This window comes from Argopecten irradians, chromosome 9 (assembly GCF_041381155.1).
Source record: "Argopecten irradians isolate NY chromosome 9, Ai_NY, whole genome shotgun sequence".
Lineage (NCBI taxonomy): Eukaryota > Metazoa > Mollusca > Bivalvia > Pectinida > Pectinidae > Argopecten > Argopecten irradians.
The window spans coordinates 5736783-5759873 of NC_091142.1; the positions used below are offsets into that span (position 1 = coordinate 5736783).

Here is a 23091-nt window from a genome sequence, read left to right on the forward strand (position 1 = left end):
TGTGGTTAAAGATAACTAAATACTTTTTGGAACAATTGCCACAAAGCATTTAGGTATGTTCAAACACGACACAAAAAGAATCACTACATTCAAAATAGCAACCGAAATTAGTGTCCATTAGAAAAATCGGCAGTTTTCTCGGAATTTCTCGCATGCCATTTGTCAAAACACTCCTTTCGCCCTTTCAGACCTTCAACCAGGGTTTATAAGCCGTACATATAATTGGAAGCGATTGGATTAAAAACGACGTATGTTTTCAAAATACCAAGCATGCGACCTCTGATAAACCATAAATTCTAATGGGCTTGTAAGAATTCTCATCACATTTTAACCGATGTTATTCAAACCCACGTGGTTTGCATTCGGTAAAAAGAGCGTTGTTCCAGTATTAACGAACATACGCCCTTTGACAGCGACGAATGTTTTCCTCGCGTACACAAGCAAGGGATGAAATCGCGTGCAATGTGAGGCGGCACGATCAATCACAATTTCTCTAGGAAAGACTGAAGTATTGACCGCATGTTGTGTTCTGACATACATGGAACATAGTTCGGCAAATAAGTAGCACATCCGGGTTGAATTATCAAGAATTCCAGGTTTAACTGCATTAACTCAAGAGGCCCACGGGGCCTTAACAGTCATGCACCTGAGTTCTGATACAGAATGTCACAAAGATTTGTCAATACTTTTGGCACCATACACCCAAGATATTCCCTTGAAATGCTATAAAGAATGGTCCAAACGTCAAATCAAAAAATAAAAAAGCAACTTCTACACTTCTATGAAAAATAGATGTCTTTTTTCTATTTGACCTTTAAATCTCCGAAGAGCATTTTATCATATTATAGCTGAATTGAAAGAATAAATTGGAAACTTAAGTCATTTTGACCTTTGCTTCCACTCTTTAAACCTCTAGCGGTCGATGGGGAATCAATCTACAAAGTTTAAAAGATTCCATCATATCTGGGAGATGAAGGTCAGTTAGCTAAAAACGTCTTGCAGTTATCTCATTCTAATTGTTCTATCATCAATCAAGACTCATTTTCTTTAAAACTGAACAATTGAACAAAAAATGCAAAAAAAATTGCTTGCCTCGTTCTCAAGGGGATATCTGAGACCCCATGGCCATGAAATTAACGAAATTAACATTTCTATTGCAAATAGTCTGAAAAATCTGTGAAGAGCATTTGATTCTATAACGTCTGGGAGTTGAGAAGAAGAATTTTGAAATTTAATCCATTTTACCCCCGCTTGGTCCCACTCATTAGGCCACTGTCCCGTGATCAGGGTCATGTTTAACTATTCTCATACTTAACTGACCACCTCCCCAGGGGAAAACCCAAAACCCCAGGGTCATGAAACTTATGATTTCTGTGAATGAACTTAATACCCTTCAATCTATAGAGAGAATATGACAAAATTAGTATAATTAACGTTAAAGCTACGTGACGTCATCTGGGTATGATGTCATTGCCAACAGATTAAATAGGGTTTGAAAGTGATGACGTTATTAAGTAAGATCTATGTATTTATACACATGTGGTGTAAACATCAACAGATTCAATGCTATTTTGGTTTCACTTATATGTATTACCTAGTGTAATTCTGTCTGCACGTGACGTCAATGACATCATTGACAAATTCAATTTAATGAAAGTGTGACCAATAATTAATAGAATAATGATAGGATCCAAACACAATGACAATCTGGCCCGAATCTGTTATTTACAACCTTCAGCCAGTAATACGTACATTTGTTATGATAGACATCTGAATGGTCAGCAATGTGAATGGACAGTGGCACCAGTAGTATAATTAGGCCTCTTGAGTGCTATAAATAGCTTATTGGCCGAAAGAATGCACCAACAATGTTCATTATCTGTCCGAGCAGATTAAGGCGAATGGTCAACCACGCCAGCGTGATATCCTTACAACAAACGTAGAGAGGGGCTATAATGTACATGTACTAGCATTGGAATCTGTAATTGTACTAGCATTGGAATCTGTAATTTCTCACATTCTCAAACCTCAAACAACTCATCCCTCTTTTCCCTTTTTATTTCAATTACAAATAAATATCAATTTTATGATTATGCTATTGTGTTCTTTGTATTGATGTTTGCTTTTGTTTAGTTTATTGGACTTAAAGTCCTTTTAACAGCCAGAGTCATTTAAGGACTTCCCATGTGTGCAATATATTGCGGTGTGTGAAGGTCTTAATGTTTTGGGAGGCTGCGGTATATTCGTCAAGTATTTTTTTGTGATAGTGGAAATCTTGCCCTTTTGTAGTGCAGTATCACTGAACCATGCCGCCAAAGACACGTGTGGGCGCAATTTATACGGTAAATTTCTGATATAGAAATTATACATACGCTATTTAAGCCTGGTTTTATACAGGACATGTAATATTAAGAACACGTTAGTATGTATTTATACTATCAGTCTCCATTAATGAAGCAGGTTTTATATGTATGCTAAACGGTTACCTTCAAGGAAACACTACTAAATATTTCAAAATTACAAAAAAAAAAAAAAAAAAAAAAAAAAAAAAAACTAGACTAGCTAACATTTCTTCTTTCTAATTTCTATCTGCAGGTATGAGTGTATATTTTATCTTCAAATGATGCATTCCAAAGACATTCCAACTGGCAAAAGATGAACATTTTCGTAATTTACGATTTTGCAATTACCAAGAAATATCATTTTAATTGCTTATGTAAATTGACAATGTAATCACATCCAAATGTTTGCCATAAAACTAATTCTGTGTTCTGATTGATAAGAGGCTAGCACAGGAAACCGGAAATGTCTAAAATTAAAATTGAAATCCATTGTAATGTATATTTCAATTGTTTGAAATTACCACATCGTTGTCTGTTACATATCAAACAACAACGCGTTTAACAGATTGCTGAAATTATTCAAGTGGATACTGAAAATGACTTAATTTTGGTGGATGGTTTATTTTCTTGCCAACGCATTAGCATAAGAGGAAAGATAGCCCTATAAAAAGGACAGGTCTTGAAGAATACCTTTATTATTAAGGGACTAGATTGGCCACAAGTTCTAGAATATAAAAAACACCATTTTTAGCTTGATTATCTTTGTCTCTCTTATACATGTCTGATTCTAGATTCTAACCTTTAAAACTAGAAGATGATACTTTATTAGAAATAATCTCTGAAAGTCTTATAAACACCTTAGGGTCTCCTGGCCAGTCTACTAGAAGCACTACGTGAATATACTACAGCCTCCAAAAAAATACAGACATCCACACACCTTGTACACATGTGAGACCGTCCTAAATTATCCTAGCTGTTAATAGGAAGGCCGTCCTAAATGATCCTGACTGTTAATAGGGAGGCCGTCCTAAATGATCCTGACTGTTAATAGGGAGGCCGTCCTAAATTACCCTAGCTGTTAATAGGGAGGCCGTCCTAAATGATCCTGACTGTTAATAGGGAGGCCGTCCTAAATGATCCTGACTGTTAATAGGGAGGCCGTCCTAAATGATCCTGACTGTTAATAGGGAGGCCGTCCTAAATGATCCTGACTGTTAATAGGGAGGCCGTCCTAAATTATCCTAGCTGTTAATAGGGAGGCCGTCCTAAATGATCCTGACTGTTAATAGGGAGGCCGTCCTAAATATCCTAGCTGTTAATAGGGAGGCCGTCCTAAATTATCCTAGCTGTTAATAGGGAGGCCGTCCTAAATTATCCTAGCTGTTAATAGGGAGGCCGTCCTAAATTATCCTAGCTGTTAATAGGGAGGCCGTCCTAAATTATCCTAGCTGTTAATAGGGAGGCCGTCCTAAATTATCCTAGCTGTTAATAAGGAGGCCGTCCTAAATTATCCTAGCTGTTAATAGGGAGGCCGTCCTAAATTATCCTAGCTGTTAATAGGGAGGCCGTCCTAAATGATCCTAGCTGTTAATAGGGAGGCCGTCCTAAATGATCCTAGCTGTTAATAGGGAGGCCGTCCTAAATTATCCTAGCTGTTAATAGGGAGGCCGTCCTAAATTATCCTAGCTGTTAATAGGGAGGCCGTCCTAAATGATCCTAGCTGTTAATAGGGAGGCCGTCCTAAATTATCCTGGCTGTTAATAGGGAGGCCGTCCTAAATTATCCTAGCTGTTAATAGGGAGGCCGTCCTAAATTATCCTAGCTGTTAATAGGGAGGCCGTCCTAAATTATCCTAGCTGTTAATAGGGAGGCCGTCCTAAATGATCCTAGCTGTTAATAGGGAGGCCGTCCTAAATGATCCTGACTGTTAATAGGGAGGCCGTCCTAAATGATCCTAGCTGTTAATAGGGAGGCCGTCCTAAATGATCCTGACTGTTAATAGGGAGGCCGTCCTAAATTATCCTAGCTGTTAATAGGGAGGCCGTCCTAAATGATCCTGACTGTTAATAGGGAGGCCGTCCTAAATGATCCTGACTGTTAATAGGGAGGCCGTCCTAAATTATCCTAGCTGTTAATAGGGAGGCCGTCCTAAATGATCCTGACTGTTAATAGGGAGGCCGTCCTAAATGATCCTGACTGTTAATAGGGAGGCCGTCCTAAATGATCCTAGCTGTTAATAGGGAGGCCGTCCTAAATGATCCTAGCTGTTAATAGGGAGTTTATCAAACCAAACAAATCATTATTGTGATGATATATCAGAGCGAGTGATGGTAATGGTGGTGGCGAGCGATGATGATGAGAGAGGAGGGGGGAAGCAGAAAAAGTGTTTTGAAGTTTTTTTCTTCATCAGAAGGATTTTTATGACTGATGATCATACGAGGACTTGTACAGGTTTTTTTTAATATGTGAAAAAAAAATAATTAAAAGTAAAATGAAATTGCACTTTCATCTGAAGTTTTACTACATGAATATATATATATATAAATAAATTAGAATTGACTGTTCTTAATATGCATTTTATGTTCAAATTGCTACGTCCTGGGGAAGGTTCAAGACACATTGTATCAGGCCCACATCTCCATATAATATGTAATCTTATGAAACTCCAGATTTAAGGTGGTACATATGATACAGAATGATTTGTTAAAACTAGTATCTGAGGCCGTTAAACAAGTTCTGCTGACGCTAATTAGTAACTTGGTTCCTGGTGAAATAAACCGCCAAGTCCGGAAATTGAAGTATGGTCGACTTCTTTTTATAAGAAATTAGACATGACTTTAATCTACGTTGAACTTTTTTTACTTGATCAAGAGTTTGAAAAAGACACGAAAACTATTTTGATTGAGATTTTTTTGTATAATTTAAGATAATTTCGTGTATTTAATGATACATCAGTATCAATAAAAGTCGTAACTAATAAAATGTTCAAGTTTACAACATTCCTAGGGATATTCTAAACGAAAATTGAACACCGTTTGCCAAAATACGGAGATTCTTGAACCTATACCAGACGTACATGTACTCGCGCGTTAGATAACTGATTGTATAATTCGAGTTGTAAGACGGAACATATTAGAAATTAAAAAAGTTAACATATGTTAGCTTTTCGCTTCTTAATTTAATCAAATTATGCTTAACCGATGCCGTAAAGGATTGCTAAAGCACAAAGTGGGAGAAAATAAATAAGGCACTTGAATTTTAAAATATTGCGAAATTCAGTGAAAATGTTTAGGCGCCGATAAAATTCCTTGCAGAATATCTTGATTTAATTTGCGTTGCACTTTGAGAGTTTACAATTGAAAGTCGTTAGACAATTATTCAAAATCAAACGTTTGATTTCCGAAACGAACAGGGAATGTGTAAATTTAGGGTTGTATAATACTATACATGATTACACGGATTGCATTTAAAGAAATGCAACAATTAAACGAAACATATTTGCTTTGTAAATCAGAATTGATGGAGCAAGATTCCAGTTTAAAGCTTAGGATTTAAGTTGAATTTAGATGAATAAATTTCCGATTATATGAACATAACCCCATGATCATTTAAGAAGCATGGATTCGGCAAACATGCTATGTACATATATAATACGAACTATACATGCAGTGTATATTCAGGCGCGTGTGGCGTGATATTGATAAACAGAAGCTTCGGTAAGATGTGTTTAAATGTCAAAGATCGGGAATCATCCTTGATCGTTTATATTTATTTTGCACTAGTTCATTTTCCGCTTCAAATTATGATCAGCATACCGCCTTGCCTAAACGCCATCAAATGAAAATATTAAATTTAGTTTCGTAAGTTTCTGTTGAATTTCTAGACTTAGTTTCGTATTTTTTATTATTGGGGAATCTGAATTTCTAGACTTAGTTTAGTATTTTTTATTATTGGGGAATCGTCCTAAACAACACGAACAAAGAAATGTCAATTATAAATATTATGTTAAATAAATCCCTTGGTGGGCCTCTAAACATACAAAAAAGCTTTTGAATATTGGAACACGGCCTCGTTCTTATACCTTCACTCTAAAATCATTAATTGTTTGAGACTCCTGAAATACATTGGAAATTTTATGGCCTAGCATCTTTTGCGTGAATTCCAAAACATTTACAAGAACAACCACACGCCATATACAAATGCGCATGTCTATAGCTTTTAGAGTTACGCTACCATCAAAAAACCAGATGCTTTGGCAAACAAACAATTATGGCATTTTGTTCCGATACTCTTCTGTATTATATTTTGGAACTTCTACAAATTAAAGAACCTAAATTTCCAGTCCACCCCTTATAATTGAAAACAATGGTAAACTGTTAGCATTCAGAATTGTAGATTGAAGTTTCAATTGTTTAAAGCATGTAAATATCTGTTAACATGTGTTGTCTAAGTCCCTTTTCCAATATCTCCTATGAGTTTGGCTTCAACTTAAACTGGTCGACAGCTGACGGTGACGGATCGAGGTTTTAAAGGTAACAGAAATGACATAATTAAGTTTGAAATAACTTTTATGTAGGTCAGTCAAAAGTAATGTGCGAACGTAATGCAACAGAAACGTTTTCAGCTGTCTATCGCTACACTAGCAATATAGTTTATGGGGAAATCTATACAAAATGTATTATTGGAGTAGAAGAACACCGTGGCAAAGTGGTTAAGGTGTCTAAGATTCAATCACACAGTCAACAATTCTTGAGCGCGGTGGCTGGTGCTTAAGGTGTTTGAGATTCGTCTTCAGAACCACAAATTCTCGACCGCGGTGGCAAAATGGTTTAAGTGTCTCCACAAGTCCGTTTTTGTTTAGCCGCAGTAACCGAGTGGTTAATGTATCTGAAAGTTTATTTCCTGACGTATATTCAGCTATGGACCTGATGTAACATTTTGATTGCCGATTTTTACCGTCTACATGACTCCTCCTATTGACATAAACGTTTATTTCTTTTTTGTCTTTCACAATTTCTGCTTTCATCCATCACAAATCAAATATCTGACACATTTCAAAATGATTTAAGTCTTAAGGAGACGTAGCGTATAATATGTACAAGAACCACGTGACATTAAAACGGGTGTTAAGGCGATGACGCAGCCAGATTCAAACGAAAACATTATGGAAGTAGAAACGATACAAAAAATATAATCGAAATTTAGGAGCTGAAAACACCTCTACTTTAACGGGCAACTTTCAAAGCGTGTGGAGTCCTCTTAAATCATGAACTATTCTAGGCAAAGAAAAGCCAACATAATGTGACCGAATACTTCTAAAATAATCATTTAAATCCTCGTTTGCACGTGCGCGCAATAAAATTATCGCAAACGATGGATATAAAATTTCAACTTTAGATGTCACATTGTGTTAGGAAGGACATTAATTCAATGGTAATATCCGAGTTCTCGGAAATTCTATTTTTAGCATGACGTGTTCAGCTTACGATTTTTTTTTTTTTTTTTTTTTTTTTGCAAAGCTCAACAGTTGATCATGCTAGTTCTGTTATGATAATTTGATTTAGAATAAATATTTTACAAAAAATGTATGCATTTGTAACATTTTGTGTGTGCAGCTATACTGTTGAATTTGATACAATTCGCGAGCTATTCATTTTTCGCGGTAATTCAGTGATACGACCATGCATCGTGATAACTCAATCACCTTTGCAATTTTCACCAAAATGATTTTGAAAATTTATGTCGTTGGCAACATTTTGTAAGCTTTTGAAAATCAAAATGTTCGCAAAATGAAAGCAATTTATATTCAACTAGCATGTGATGAGAATTGCGGGTCACATAGCACCTAAGTACATACGAAATGTACAAGTCAAATGATATAAATGCGCTGTTTCAGGTAATCGACTTAGAGTAATCATTATCTAATTATACAAAAAAAAATTCTGTCAGGGCGATCCGTTATTACATAATATGCCGTCTTACGATACACACAGGCTTTACTGCACGGTCATTAACCTACTCTAGCCCTGGATCGCGTGCAGTATAGGAATTTGAGGGTCATGAGGTATGATATTGTCATTTGCCTGGTTCTAGCTCGTAATTCCTAGACCACGAGTTAGTTTAACGTTCTATTAACAGCCAGGTTTAGAAGCTAGAGAAAATCCAGAGAACTCGGAGAAAAGTCATCGACTGATGGTCAGTACCTAGCAAAGGTGGAGAGCATGTCGTAATGTCGGGACGTCTTACCACCTGGCCATTGTAGCCCTACATAAAGTTTAAGATCAAGGTCAGAGTATGCGTAGGAAACTCACCAACTTACAAAAAATGTAGTATTTCCTTCCATCTTAAAGGGTGTAAAAATCTAAAAAAAAAAAAACACACACAATTGTTCTTCGTTAAACGGTCAATTCAATAGATTTTTTTTTTTTTTTAAATCTCCTTACCCCGTAGCAATTTGAACGCTTAAAAGTTTTATTTCGTTCGTGGAAAATAATAATTTTTGTTTGTTTGATTGTTTGTTTGTTTGTTTTTCGCCTTGTTGTTTGTTTCATAAACATATCAAAAGGACACAAACCAGGCCAGGGACGAAGGTTAAAAAATAAAGTCAAGAATCCACGATTTTGATTAATCATTTCATAATACTTCTTTTCAAACAGAATATATCTGCTGAAGTGTTTCAATTAAGTTTTCTCAAAGGATTTCGGTTTTTGCATATTATTTCTTCTTGAAATTAATTACTTGAAAATTGTTTTCTTTTTAAAACTTACTAATGAGATTTCTGAAGATGTTTGTTTGAGTTCTAGACGTAGAGAAGGCATATATGCATCAAAATTTTATCTTAAAAAAAACAACAAAGAGACAAGAAGTCAAGAGGTCTTATTTCAGCTTTAGCTTTGATTACGAAATTTATTTTAATATCCTTGAATAATCACTCAGTACGGATCACAGGTATCTGAGAATTAGTAACAATCAATGTATCTTTTGAGCTACAAGAGTGTCGATAGACCATTTAGACGAAATCAAAAATCGGTACATGTACAATGCTTAATCTACATTTTGTTTAATAGAAGGATCACTCAGTTGGGTTTGGAAGCAAGCGAACATGAGAACATTAATATTGGACCAAGAGCTCCAAATGGAAAAGCGTCCTCTATTTTATCGAAGATACATGTAAGTCACGCAAGAATTGCAAAGAAAATACTATGAAAACCACAGAAACTTGACATGAATTTATAACGGTCATTATAACATACATATGCATTATACTTAATACATAGAAATACATTAACCGTTGGATGCCAAGTCCCTGTGATGAAAGCGTACTCACTGATTTTAAAACGAACGCGCCTCAAACCATTAGGCGCCATATCGAGGATGATACAAAACGGTAACATCGAAAAAAAGATAGACAGGGTCTAAAAATGGATCCATTACGAATGATGATCATTTGTTCCGACAGGAAAAAGTAACAAGTTTCAACCTATTTCTAGATAGCTATCTAACAAATTGAATGTCATCATCTGAAATGATATCAGACTACAAATAAAAGACCTTCATTCCAACAATCTGATAAGAATTGAGTTTTGATTTGTTTTCTCTCCTTCATATCTGCGAATCACGGAGAAGAATTTATTCCAAGGACGCATAGACCTTCACTATACATTACTTCTTATTCTCTATTTAGGTTTCTAGTTCGCATTTCGAATCTTTCTCATAATCTTGGCATTGCAGATTGTTCCAAAATCTGATTTATTTCGGAGAAAAAACATGCCGCAACCTTGAAATTAACTATGCCATGTTTTTTCACGAAACAAGATGCGGCAGGCTATTCAAGCAGACGATACTGAACAGTTTACTATTTTGCCGAAGCCGGGCTTAGTTACAACATATTAGACAAATTTATATAAGCGCGTTGGCCCACCTGTTGTTAATTTCAGGCGGGGCTTTATGCTCTGTTTGAAATCGATGTATATCCCAAACGAACACGCCGATACAAAGTAAATATGGCGAGTCTTGCGGGAGTTGAGGTATATAGATATACGTTTTATACGGGGAATAAGGAAGAAATTATGTTAAATACCCCCATCGCCATTTCCTTTGAGTTTAATAACAGTACAGATACAGAAAGATAGCGTTTTAAACTCCCCTAAACAATTTTACGAGCCAGTGTTAACGAACAGTATTACCAAAACCTTTGTACTTATAAGATATTAAGAATAGTTATATTGGTTTTAAGAGGGAACAGTGGCAGTTTACGATCGTCATTACCGTGATTATGAGGGGAAAACTCAGATTAAATATACAAGGTTTAAAGCTATCTTATCTATCAAATGTATGCTTTGCATTTATCTGGAAGTCATTTTCATTTTATGTTCATTTCATTAGTAGGAGTTGTATAGCGTTACTAGCAATACAGTGTAGACAATGAGATAGTTAACTGCTTGTGACATAAACTTTATCGATTTGCCGAACTCTTGACATATACGGTAACGGCATCGATTTGCCGAACTCATGATATAATTCACAAACCAATTATCGGCAATGTGAAATTATGATATTAACATTGCTAATTATTTTACCAGAAAACTAATTATACTCCTACGTGAGTCAGAAAAAAAGTGAAATGTATTGCTCTTTTCAAAAAGTAAATTTGAAACTCTTCGTATACACTCAAAACAAGAATAAGTGTAGAAATGATTGTGATAATTGAATGAATTGAATGAAAGATTTTTCCATTTCAAAAAATCGGATTATCTTATATTGTTTTTTGATGAATAATCTGCCTTTTTATAGATTTTTCAAATTACGCCAGAATGATATCTAGCAATCTAATTAGAATTAGAAAAGTTTGTAATTCATCTCCACTACAATGCCCTACTATACTCTCTAATACCAGGCATTGTTAGATCTTGTATTGAAGCGAGACGTATAGTATATAGTAATGGAGCGGAATTACAAGTCTGATTTTAATTAGATTAAATATTTAAATAATTATAAATATCAAATTTAAGAATACATGTGCTGGACACAGCATCTGAAATTCAAGGATTTGAATTTATATATGTACCTATTTTGGAAGTATATATTCGCGTGTTCTTTTCCGTGCAACTGTAGAGATATTGTCTTATATATTTCATATCAGCTCCTTTATTGACATTTTACAGAGAATTTCCGTGTATATACCACGAATTCCGATAAACAAATGTCACTCATCATTGTAACTATATATAAAACAACTTTATGATCGATTTTAACGACGCTTAAAGTATAACTGAGTGGGGAAATTCCATGGATGCATTGCAACCATGCACATTTCAGTTCAAACATTCCTTTACTAGTATTCTACTGTGAATTTTCCTTTTTAAGTCTGATTCCCGATTTAGAAACAACTTGAGATATAAACCTCTCCATCTAATTAAGTTAATTCAATATCAAACCGCGCGTGAAGGGACGATTCATGGTGTGTATTCTTGATGTCGTTTGTATTGCAGTTTCAGATTCCAAGTTTTAAAAATCTTCACACAACTACGTAAGTGTTAAAACAACATTTCCTGACAAGACATATGCTTTTAAGATATCTTACTACGAAAACCTTTTACAATAGTCAATAAAATAGAAAGAAACACCTGAACTTAATTAAATATTTTGGCAAACTAGTTAGAATTTATAAGAAAATGTAATGGAGTTAAAGCAATCAGATCTTCTCTGAGTGGCTCAAAATCTCAGTGTTAAATATTGCATCAAATGCTCTTAACAAAGTGTGTTATTATTTGAGTACTAAATTTTGAGATGTTCGTTAAAAATACGATTTTAGAATAGTTGGCGGGAAGATAAGAAACTAACCATGCTTAGACTACTTGGGAGAAACTGGAGTACACCAAACCTCGTTTTACTGATCCCGGGGCAGGTTGAACATATGTACCCCTACTCCAGATGTAGCCAGACTCATTGACGATATTGCTTCCTAACTCGACCCCCCGCGACGCCACTTACATTTAACAACTTACCTTAATGACCTTCACATTGATCCATTATCGAAAGTGACGTCATGATCATCCTCATCGCCCTCCTCATCGACGAAAACAGCTTCTTCATTGTCATTATCATCCATCATTTTCTCTTTCTCGGAGTCAGACACTTTTTTCATAATCAACATTTCACTTTTTGTTATGTCTTCGATGTTGTTTAAAGATGGCGGCGGGGCGAGACAACACTCTTCGTCCTCATTCGGGGCGAATGCGTGGCCATTTTGAAGCGTAAAGGACCGAGTTTTCCTAATGTTTTCACTACTTTCAAACTTTACTATATCCGACCTGGGAACACTTAGATGCCGAACTTGAAGCGATTGAGTCCGTCTTAAATGCCCACTCGGAACACCTCCGTTTTGATGATTGGCTTTCCTTTGCATTAAAGACATTCGGAAAGACGAAGACCTTTTAACACTTCCTTTTCGTTTGTCTTTATAACAAAATAACTGTACTTTTCTTCTTGTGTATCGTATAAAAGAATTTCGTAAAATTTTATTTCGTATACCGTAGATGGCGCTATTGGTCATTGGCGCCGCCTGAAATAATGTCGTTACTATGGAAACCAACATAGGGTCCACCTGTCTACTTCCGGTAGCGGTCTCAACTAATATTACGATTGAAAATGGTATATAAGTAAGTGTAAAAGCTCCCACAAGCTGTAGAATGGTAAGCATAGCCTTTGTGCCCTTGATAGATGTCGATAAAGGGGCCGTTTGAGTCGTAAGGGCGATAGGGGCTTGTACAACGCACGCCATTCGGACCATTGTGGCAGCGATTCGACTACTTTGTGTCCTTGCTATACGAAATATATGCGTGTAACAATAGATCATCACGATGAGTGGTATGTAAAACATTGCACTTACTAGTATACCTACATACCATCGATTTAACAGATCCAGGTGGTCAATAAAACACGTTCCTGTTACCGGTGAAAATACGTAAGAACTCCCGCCAAAAAGTGGCGGTAACGAAATCACAAGAGCACAGAACCAAAACACAGAAAATAGTGACGTCATTTTACGCGCGGTTGCTGTTAAGGAATGATGTAATGGTGACGCAATAGTTTGGTATTTGTCCCAACTTAAAGCTGCTATGGTCCACACGCTTGTTAGAGTAAAAACTGATTGTAAGAACCCATAGGCGTAACACATGCCCTGTCCACCTAACCAGTAACCACATAAACTGACCACTCCTGCGTAAAGAGTGGTCAGTAAAGACGAGGCTAGGCCCACCGCTCCTAAGTGGACAAGTAATATATTCCGTACCGTCCGTAATCTTCTATTCGGAACAATTGCTATTATCATAAAGGCGTTAAATGTGCTCCCAATGACTGTAAATACTAACAGAAATATCCCGTGGGTTATCCCACGGCCCTGGGTACTCCAGCCCGGGGGGTAGGGTTCCCTGAATGACGCCGACGCGTTGTAGATGTTGCCCCAGAATGAATAGTTGACCACCCCACTACTATGATGTCCAGGGACGGTCATTGCTGTTTGATCCCCTCCTCACTCCCGGGGGTGAAGCCGACATCACTCTTTAATCCCTGGGGTAGAAAAATATACATCACTCTCCAATTCTGTGGGTGGGGAAAACATGCATCACTCATTGATTAAAAAAACAGAGTTAATATTTCATCTGAATCCCGGGGGTAAAGAAGACATTACCCTTCGATCCCGGGGGATGTGCAAGCATTTCTTCACTACTCCGGGGTTGTCACATGCATCATTGGCCACGGGAGGCGGGATTAGGCCCGTCCCATAGGACAGTAAGTATGTACAACCTACTCCTATCGATGTTTCAAGCAATCTGATGTCGAGCAGGATGCTCCGATCAATTCCACATAGAATATGTATAGTATAGATATCTAATTCCACAATCAACTAGCACCAACAAGTGATGAATTGAGATTTAAGATTAGTCAGCGTTCTAAGGGAATAATATCTTAATTGTACTTCATAATATATTAAACCTATCAATTCATTAATATTAATAATAAATTATTTCAGAAATGAAAATATACCTCTGCAATTTCATCGTATTGGGCCCCTTTTCCGCAACACTCCAAAATAAAATCCAAGAATTTTAAAGCGTCGATGACACCACTATAGCCAACTTAGAATTTGATGCTCTGTCCGACGTCAATTGCCGTGATTTTGGGGTATCGGATGTGTCCAAAAACACACCATGCTCCGTTGATTGATAATAAATGATTAAAATAAATATTGAATGATTAATACAATAAATTTAAATTTCACTCCAGATGCTCTGCTCCGGAACATATACCCAAACGCTTCGTCACATCCATCATGCCGTATGATTGTATTGCTATCTGTGTTTATCTCTGCGAACTTCCGACCTCAAATCAGCGTAATAGTGGCAGCTATTCGACGATAACTCCAGATCCTTGAACCTCCTGTTTGAAATCCCGGATTTCCGATACCGGTAGGAAAATATAACGGTCCCTTTTCCCGTAAACTTCCCCTCCGACAAAAACTCTCGGAGCTTCAAACTGTTCAGTGTTCTCAAGAGCTTCGTTTCACTCTGTGTGTCTCTCGCTGTCTTATTGATGTTTCGACTACTCCACGTGCTTGTGTGGCAACAGCGAAAATCAAGTGCTATTCAATTTATATAGAGTATTATTCCTAGTAGAGTAATTCCTTCAGATCCAAGGGTGCACATTGAAACAGAGAAATCCCTTGTTTCAAATCCCAGACGAGTTTACATCAACTCTTAAGTCACAATAAAAGGCATGTACTGTTTAAGTTCTACACTTGTATATAATCAAATACATAGCGATGTAAACATCCCTACGATACTATTACACTGAGTATATAGCGGTCGTACTGGGTCTCTCTCGCTCTCCCAAGCGAGGTTATACAAATCTATAGCATATTAGCACTACAGGCAAACGAGTCTATGGAGATGAAATCTTTAACAGGTAAATCCCTGAACGCGGCGAAGGTAAGGAACGAGTTACACAGCAACATGCGAATTTTACATGAAAAAACATGTAAGGAATATACCAACTTCTAAAAGGGATATCCAATACATGAGTTATGTACAACGCATTGGTTCTCACTTCACACAAGGCACACGAACGCTGGACAGAGATGAAACTATTTTTGGCACCGCGTGCTGCTCACGGTGTTATTGCATATCCATGTGTAAGATTCATTTTTAGTGAAAAGTATTATGATTGATGGGAGTTATTAATAGAATACGCCTACTATATAAACGTGAAACGGACCTTTAATATATACAAAAATAACACTTGGTCATTTGGTTGCCTCCAGCTGTATGTATAATTAACATGATGTATGCATGATGTATATATATATATATATGTGATATTCAGAGTCGTTCCGTAAAACAGGCGGAAATGTCTTAAATCATATCGAAACCTGAGAAGCTCGTTTCCTTAACAAAGGGACCTGAACATTTGTTATTGTTTTAGTGAAGTTTGTCTCCCCCGCCCAGCACGTGAGGCGTTAGAATTTACCTGTTGCACCTGTGCATGATGTGCAATTGTAAAAGGCGACTGAATTCGTGATTTTAACTTTTTTCCCCTTCTACATAAAAGACTTTATTATTTTCTTTCTAGCGACTCTCTTGACAACGTCTCGTTTTTGGTGTTGAATTCAAACGGTTATCCCCTGTGAGGGAGGTTATGGGTACTTCTGTCCCCTGGCGGAGACAAAACATATAGACCATTAAAGTGGTAGTGTCGGTTGCTACTTAACCCTCAGCATAAAGGGAACGAACGACTGGTTTGGCAATCTATCCCAGAAATCATTGTGGTTGCTCGAATATGGGGAATGCAATGAATCCTGGGAGAGATGGCTTGTTTGGTATCTTTCACAATAGTCTTTAGTTTGATAAAACTATAACACAAATTTGCAACTGTTACGAGACACAACATACCGCAGCCTCCCAAAACAAAATCTAGTTCTACACGCAGGATGGGATCGTCCTTATGTGACACTTTTAAATTTTGTAATTAATATGCTATTAGCATAATTACCAAAACAAACGTGGGCCATTAATTACATTCAGTCTGTACACGTGTATTTTGACACTGTGATTCCGTGTTTATTACTTATGTTATTTCAACAGCTACTTGGGTTATTTAAGGACGGTCTTTTATGTAACTTTGAGTATGTGAACGTATCAATATTTTGGGATGCTGCAGTAGATCAATGTTGTGTCTCTTTGTGATAGAAGGACTCTTGTCCATTTTATAGTGCTAGCTCACTGAAGCATACCACCAAGGACACCGAAAAGCACAACCCACTTGGTCACATAATACTGACAACGGGCAAACCAGTCGTCTCACCCCTAATGCTGAGCGTTAAGCAAGAGCAGAAACTACGAGACTTTTATAGACTACACTGTACGGTATAGCACAGCCAAGGAATGGAACCCATAGCCCTCCCACAGGGACCTGACACGATTTTTTTAACCAACAGTATACACATATATATCTTATACTATAATATATATATGTATAGGCCTACTGTACTGTTGGTTAAAGTGTTTCGTGCCAGGTCCCTGTGAGCCTTCCTAACAAGGGCGATCGCTCAACTCGAGAACGAGACAGTGGTATATTTGTTCTGTACGCCATTGCTAAAGCGGAACCCTTGCCCATGTTGTAATGCTATCCCAATGAGACACGCCTCCAAAGACAACAAGCAACACGCTACTAAATCAAATATGCTAACAAATAACCAAACGCCAAACAATTGCTAAACCAGTCGTCCTACTCCAAGTATGCTGACTGGTATGTACAACATCAACAAAGAATGCATAATATTGGCTGCAAACTTAGATTTTTAATAAAGAATAAGTTTTCCAGACTTTATTTTCGGTAAGAATAATTTTCACTAACGCGTCCCAGGTAAGAATAATATAATCTTACATTAGCCTGTCGGATGGACAGAAATATCTCAACCCGAGTGGAAGTTTTTGCTTGCTGAAGGTTGATGGTCAAAATCTTTCACGAGTGTTGAGATATCCCTGTCCACCTGACAGGCCTATATTTAATTCTTTTTTTCTCCCATACTTTAACGAGAAATGGTTAGGAACGCCGCTGTGCGTAAAAATGGTCGCCGCATGTATTGATGACGTCACTATCTAGCGCGTAGAGCTGTCTTTTCCCTACCCCGATAAAAGAAAGAGTTATTTTTTCCCTAGCAACCGCGGGATAACCCTGTCAAGAATGGGAGAAAATCCCTGCTTATTTTTTTGTCAAATCTTTTTTTTCGAAAAAATGTTGTCTTGATTACGACTATAGTGCAAATATAGATTTATAGACAGTATGGTGTTTTTCAGCCACAGCACTCAGAATGGTTCACACAAGGTCATTGCTCACTTATTTTTGATATACAGATAACTCTATATGTAGGATACTAGGTCAAGCTTCAACCCAGCATTATAAATCATGGGAGTAGCTGTATTTATTTGAATTAAACATGTGTGCATAGTTAACAACAGTGAGGCAGTGTAAAGGTAGAAATTAGAAAGAAGAGAAAAGAAAATATCCCAGATTTAGTCGCCTTTTATTGTCGTGCAATGGGAGAGAGGGAAGGCATTGTAACCATTTCACAAATAAAACCTACTGTATAAAACATTTGAAAATATTTCTAACATTTTGGGGAACTTTGGAACTATCCTGATACACGATACCAACTTCTCCTGAAAGTATCTACAGAACAAACTAAGATAGGTCCAAACACAAGCTTTTGATTCTAGAGTTATTCAAACGCCTATACAGTTAATACTGAGTCTTGATTCAGTATTACACATACAGATGTCTGTATAACTATAGAACCAAAAGCCTGTGTCCACAGGATTCAGTATTACACATACAGATGTCTGTATAACTATAGAATCAAAAGCATGTGTCCAAAAAACTATAGAATCAAAATCCTGTGATGCACAGGACACAGTATTACACATACAATGTATGTATGACTGTATGACCATAGAATCAAAAGCCTGTGTGTCTGTATAACAAAACCAGTGATCTACCTCCAATGTACACACATTATGTAACTGCTTCTTAGACGTATACAAACGAAGTACATGCACTCCTTTCGGCAATGATAAATAGAAATGCAGTTGAAATTTTGTCTGCACAGAGATCAATCCGGGTGAGAATATTAATATTGGGCGCCTCTGTGGCAGGGTCTTCATGAAAACATATATAATACAATGTACAGAAGGAAGACCTTTAGCTTGGGAGTGTAATTAACTGACGTTCTAATCAACAAGATTAATAATAGATACTTCAAAACAGGAAGTCTCGATCTTCTAGTGATTATTTCTTTTCTCATTACAAAGATATAAATACAGCTATATCATGCTTTTCCAATCCTCTTTTGTCAATGACGTCATACATTTATACAGTTTGGTGTCATCGTAATATTGATTTCGGGGGTAATCAAATACAGAAGATCTTTCCAATTATCACTCCCTTTCTCTTTCACACATAAATACATCCTCTTTCTCCCTTTTACTCGTACATACTCTCACTCTGTACATCTCCCTATTCGTTCCCTCCATCTCTCTGCCTTACACACGTCTTCTCACTCACCGCTCGCACAGGGACCTGGCACGATTTTTTTTAACTAACACTATACATATAAATATTATACTATAATATATATATATGTATACTGTTGGTAAAAAAATTCGTGCCAGGTCCATGTGACCGCTCCCTCAAGTTTGAATCTCAAACCTTCTTATATTTATCCCCGAATATTTTTTTTTATTCATCCAGTATCAACTCCATTGTTTAAATTCTAAACAGAAAATATGAACTACTAACCCAGAAATTCATTTTACTTATTACCGCTTTCTTAATGTGTTATTGAGTTTCCTGTTTCAACTGTGTGTATAAAAAATGTACAGGACAAACATAACTACTAACCAAGAAATAAATTCAATTTAATACATCTACCTCAAAGGGCCACTACCTTTCAACAATGAAAGGTAGTCAAACAAGGAAATAAATGTTTCTTCAGAATAATAGTAACATAGGCAATTTATATCGATGATTAAATCGATGCGGAAGTGGTGATATGAGTAATATTGACGGAAAGCTTATAATTTTTGCGACTCTACGAAATGATCACAATCGTTTTACATTCCCATTTGAAAAATCAGTATCTATTTCAGAAATGGTAGTGGGCCTATAATGTGCCAATTTGTAAGGTTTTATTATTGCATTCTAAAATGCACTTTCGCTTTCCATATGATTTACATTGTAGATGAGAATACATGATACTATATATTTATATATATATGTAATTTCATTTTGGAAAGGATTTGCTTAGGCTTTGCCTTTTGTTCAATTCATTTGTTAATACTTTATTATTAAATGATTAATATTATAATTATGTTTATATTTCTCAATAAAAGTTTGGAAATGAAATACCATTTTGTTTAATTCTCCCAACTTTAACACTTCATTGTTATGATACTAATGTGGCCAGTTCTTACCTCAATAGATATAAGCATTTAATTGATAATTTATTTTAGATACGTTTCACAAAATATTTAAACTTGGGAAATTTTAAGTAATGGTGATTTAGAGGCATATTACTTCCTTGTTGATTAAGTAGGTCATTCTATACTTTGTATATAATGCTAAAACATAAAACATAAACTTTTGTCATGACTAATAATCACTATTTGAAAAAAATCAACAATATAATATTCATAATATTACCCGAATCGACAAAATGACTTAAACATGAAACTACGATTAGTTTATTTGTTTGTCGATGCTAAGATATTATCTCAAAAATGTTTTCAAATCGATCGCAGTATTTTCGGACATCATCTACTTTTTACGGAATGAATTAGTGTGTCTTACAAAATATACATGTCAACATCCAAAGAATTAAACGAGAGACAAAACTCACTTACCCGGTCACTATCGAGATTGTCCTGTCATATCCATACCTCATGCCACACGATTATGAGTTACCTAGGACCACCGTTTTGTGATCTATTTTTAGATCATAATTTAGTGCATTGCGCATGGTGTTTTTAAATGTTTTATGTACATAGTAATGTATAAAGGAGGACATAGTCAAGTAAGATTTATTATTTCTTTATACAGTGTATTATTGGATTTCTCGTGGTACGATTTGACTGCAATATTTGACTAAATATTATCAATATATGACTAAATGTCATCAATATATTACTAAATATTATCAATATATTACTAAATATTATCAATATATGACTACATATTATCAACATTTGACTAGATATTATCAACCTATGACTAAATATTATCAATATTGTAATAACAACATTTATTATCATATCATTTATGTTTGTCATTGCTTTATTTGTTAACGCCATTATATCATCTGATAACTGGAAAGGGTCCAGATACGCATATATGTTTAGATCAGCCATTGTTAATTGTGAACTATTCCAGTTTTCCGTGACCTGTTCAGAAACGATTTATTTGTAGTTTGCTTCTGTAATGTGTTTTGTACACTCTTCTTTCCAACTCATCAGCCATCCTGTACTGTCATGAGTGCTATCATTTTGGATTTGTTCTGTAGATTTTGATTAAATTGAGCATTATCACTCCTGTCTTGTCTTATCGGTACTTTTCGTCTACCCTCATCTAATGCCATTCCGTATATGCACCAACGTTGTTTAAAACAATTTTCTCAATCTGGTCCCAAGCGATTTGTACAAGTAAACGATAGATGTTAGATTTCTACTTTTGGATGTTACATGATATGTAAATTTCGAATTACCGGGTGTAAGCGATATCGCGGAGAAATCGTTTGTACGAGAGGGAGAATCGATTTTTACGAGAGGGGGTCGCTATTTTGCACAATTTGAGGAATTTTCGGTTATGTTTTGGAATTTTTCCTTCATTTGAGTTAAATTAATATAAAACATATGAGCCACGTATATCGGTTAGGCTACGGTTATCGCAATTTTATTTCACATTCTTTTGAAATATTACATGGAATTCATACATGTAGGTGCATATAAGGCTACAATCACCTTTATAAACACATTTTTTTTTCTTTTTAAGATTGATGCTGTTCTACCATCCGGAATTTGTAAATGTTGTTTTACAAGTTGAATATCGTTTCAGCGAAATGTGATGCGCCCCAATTATGTGCAATTTTGATCGTAGATTTGTATACTGGTTGCGATTGTTTTATTTACATTGACAATTCTTGATCACATACATATTTAAAACAATGCCAGAAAAACAAGTTTAAAGCTTACATATCCATTCCTATCTGTAGATTCATTGCCATATTACATTAATTAAAATTTCATTTTCCGTATTTTGACAACTCTCTTTTGTGTTCGTGTGTCGGTGTGTGTCTGTTGTAAGTGGTGTAAAAGGATATATGAACAAGTCTTTTGAGTTGAAAATCAGTTTCTGCATTTTCTGTCTTTTAAAATGACTAAGCCGGGTATGGATGGTTATATACGACGCACATCACATGATTCTAAAAAATACATTAACGTTTGTCGTTACAGTTGAAATTCGGCTAATTTTCCGCTTAGAAATGCAATAATTTCTCGTTCTGTGTCATCTCAACAAAATTAATGTTTCTGGGCTTGACGTGAAAATTACCAGGCCATTCGCGGAAATAACTACTGGAAAATATTCATAGATAAGTCCAATTTCATAGATAAAACAAAATGACATCATGGGGGTCTTATGCCCAATACATTGCAAAACATTAAAGGTGCACCACCGCTGACGAATGGTATTTTTCTGTATCAAAAGTAGGAGCAGACGATTTAGTACTTTTCTTCATTTACAAAAGTTACTTTGTTTACACCATTACCACCATTGAAAAGTTTGAGCTTCTAATTTTACTTTAAGATAAAAATTTTAAAAATAATTAATTGCATGAGATGAAGTACTGATTGCGCATGTACAGTAAGCAAAATAAATTATTTTATATTTTTGTGTGTGTGTGTTAATTTGACATATATATACAAGATTAAGCACGAATTATTGTTGAAATGGTGAATATCATGTATGCTCTGTCGGCGGTGGAGCATCTTTAAAGAAGGAAGCGACTCTTGAGCATAAAAGCAGATTGTCCTAACCCGTTGAAAGATGCTACACAACCGACGAATGATATTTTTTCTCTATCAAAAACAGTTTACAAAAGTGCCTTACCTTATATAATTATCACCATTGAAAAGTTTGAGCTTCCAATTTTACCGCACGATGAAAATATTTGAAAAAATTAATTGCGTCATGAAAAGAAATCCATGCCACTATACCCTACATTGTATATGTAATGACCTTGAAGTACTGATTCTGCATGCACCAAAAGCAAATTTTTTTTCATATTTTCTTGTGTTAATTTTGACAATTATTGTTCGAATGATGAGTATCGGATGAGGAGCGTCTGACCAGATTTCACTTTGCAAAAGCATATCTTTTTATTTTATCTTTTGGGTTCGTTTTTTTTTTTTTGGGTTCGTTTTTTTTTTTTTTTTATATATACTTTTTTTCCACTTTTTTTATCTTGGGAAACAATGGCGTTTGTTAATTATGACACAAAATGGCATATCATCACAAATGTTCCTATTCCATATTTTTATGAACAAAAACATTCAACGAAGAGTGGTATTGATATAATGGTTTAAGTGCTGTATATGAGGCAAAACGTACAGAGTTTAGTAAAAATGACTTCAAATCATAA

The 23091-nt window shown here is 35.8% G+C and overlaps 2 protein-coding genes across 3 annotated transcripts in view; both read right to left on the bottom strand.

Moving 5' to 3' along the window:
- LOC138331197 (short-wave-sensitive opsin 1-like) overlaps positions 1-15436 on the bottom strand; it is a 47818-nt gene extending 32382 nt beyond the window's left edge. Inside the window, exons 1-2 of one of the 2 annotated variants that reach the window (XM_069278674.1) lie at positions 14391-15436; positions 12350-13913 (exon numbers count right to left, since the gene is read on the bottom strand). In XM_069278674.1, the coding sequence (XP_069134775.1) occupies positions 12361-13857 (1497 nt within the window). In that variant the 5' untranslated portion in view covers positions 13858-13913; positions 14391-15436 and the 3' untranslated portion in view covers positions 12350-12360. Of the gene's footprint in view, positions 1-12349; positions 14350-14390 lie in introns of those variants that run through there. The other variant, XM_069278675.1, reaches the window with a different exon arrangement.
- Positions 1-20401, bottom strand: part of LOC138331199 (uncharacterized) — a 152889-nt gene extending 132488 nt beyond the window's left edge. The window contains exon 1 of the mRNA XM_069278678.1: positions 20300-20401. The gene's annotated coding sequence lies outside the window, so the exon portion shown is untranslated. The remainder of the gene's footprint in view (positions 1-20299) is intronic.
- Positions 20402-23091: the final 2690 nt, after the last annotated feature.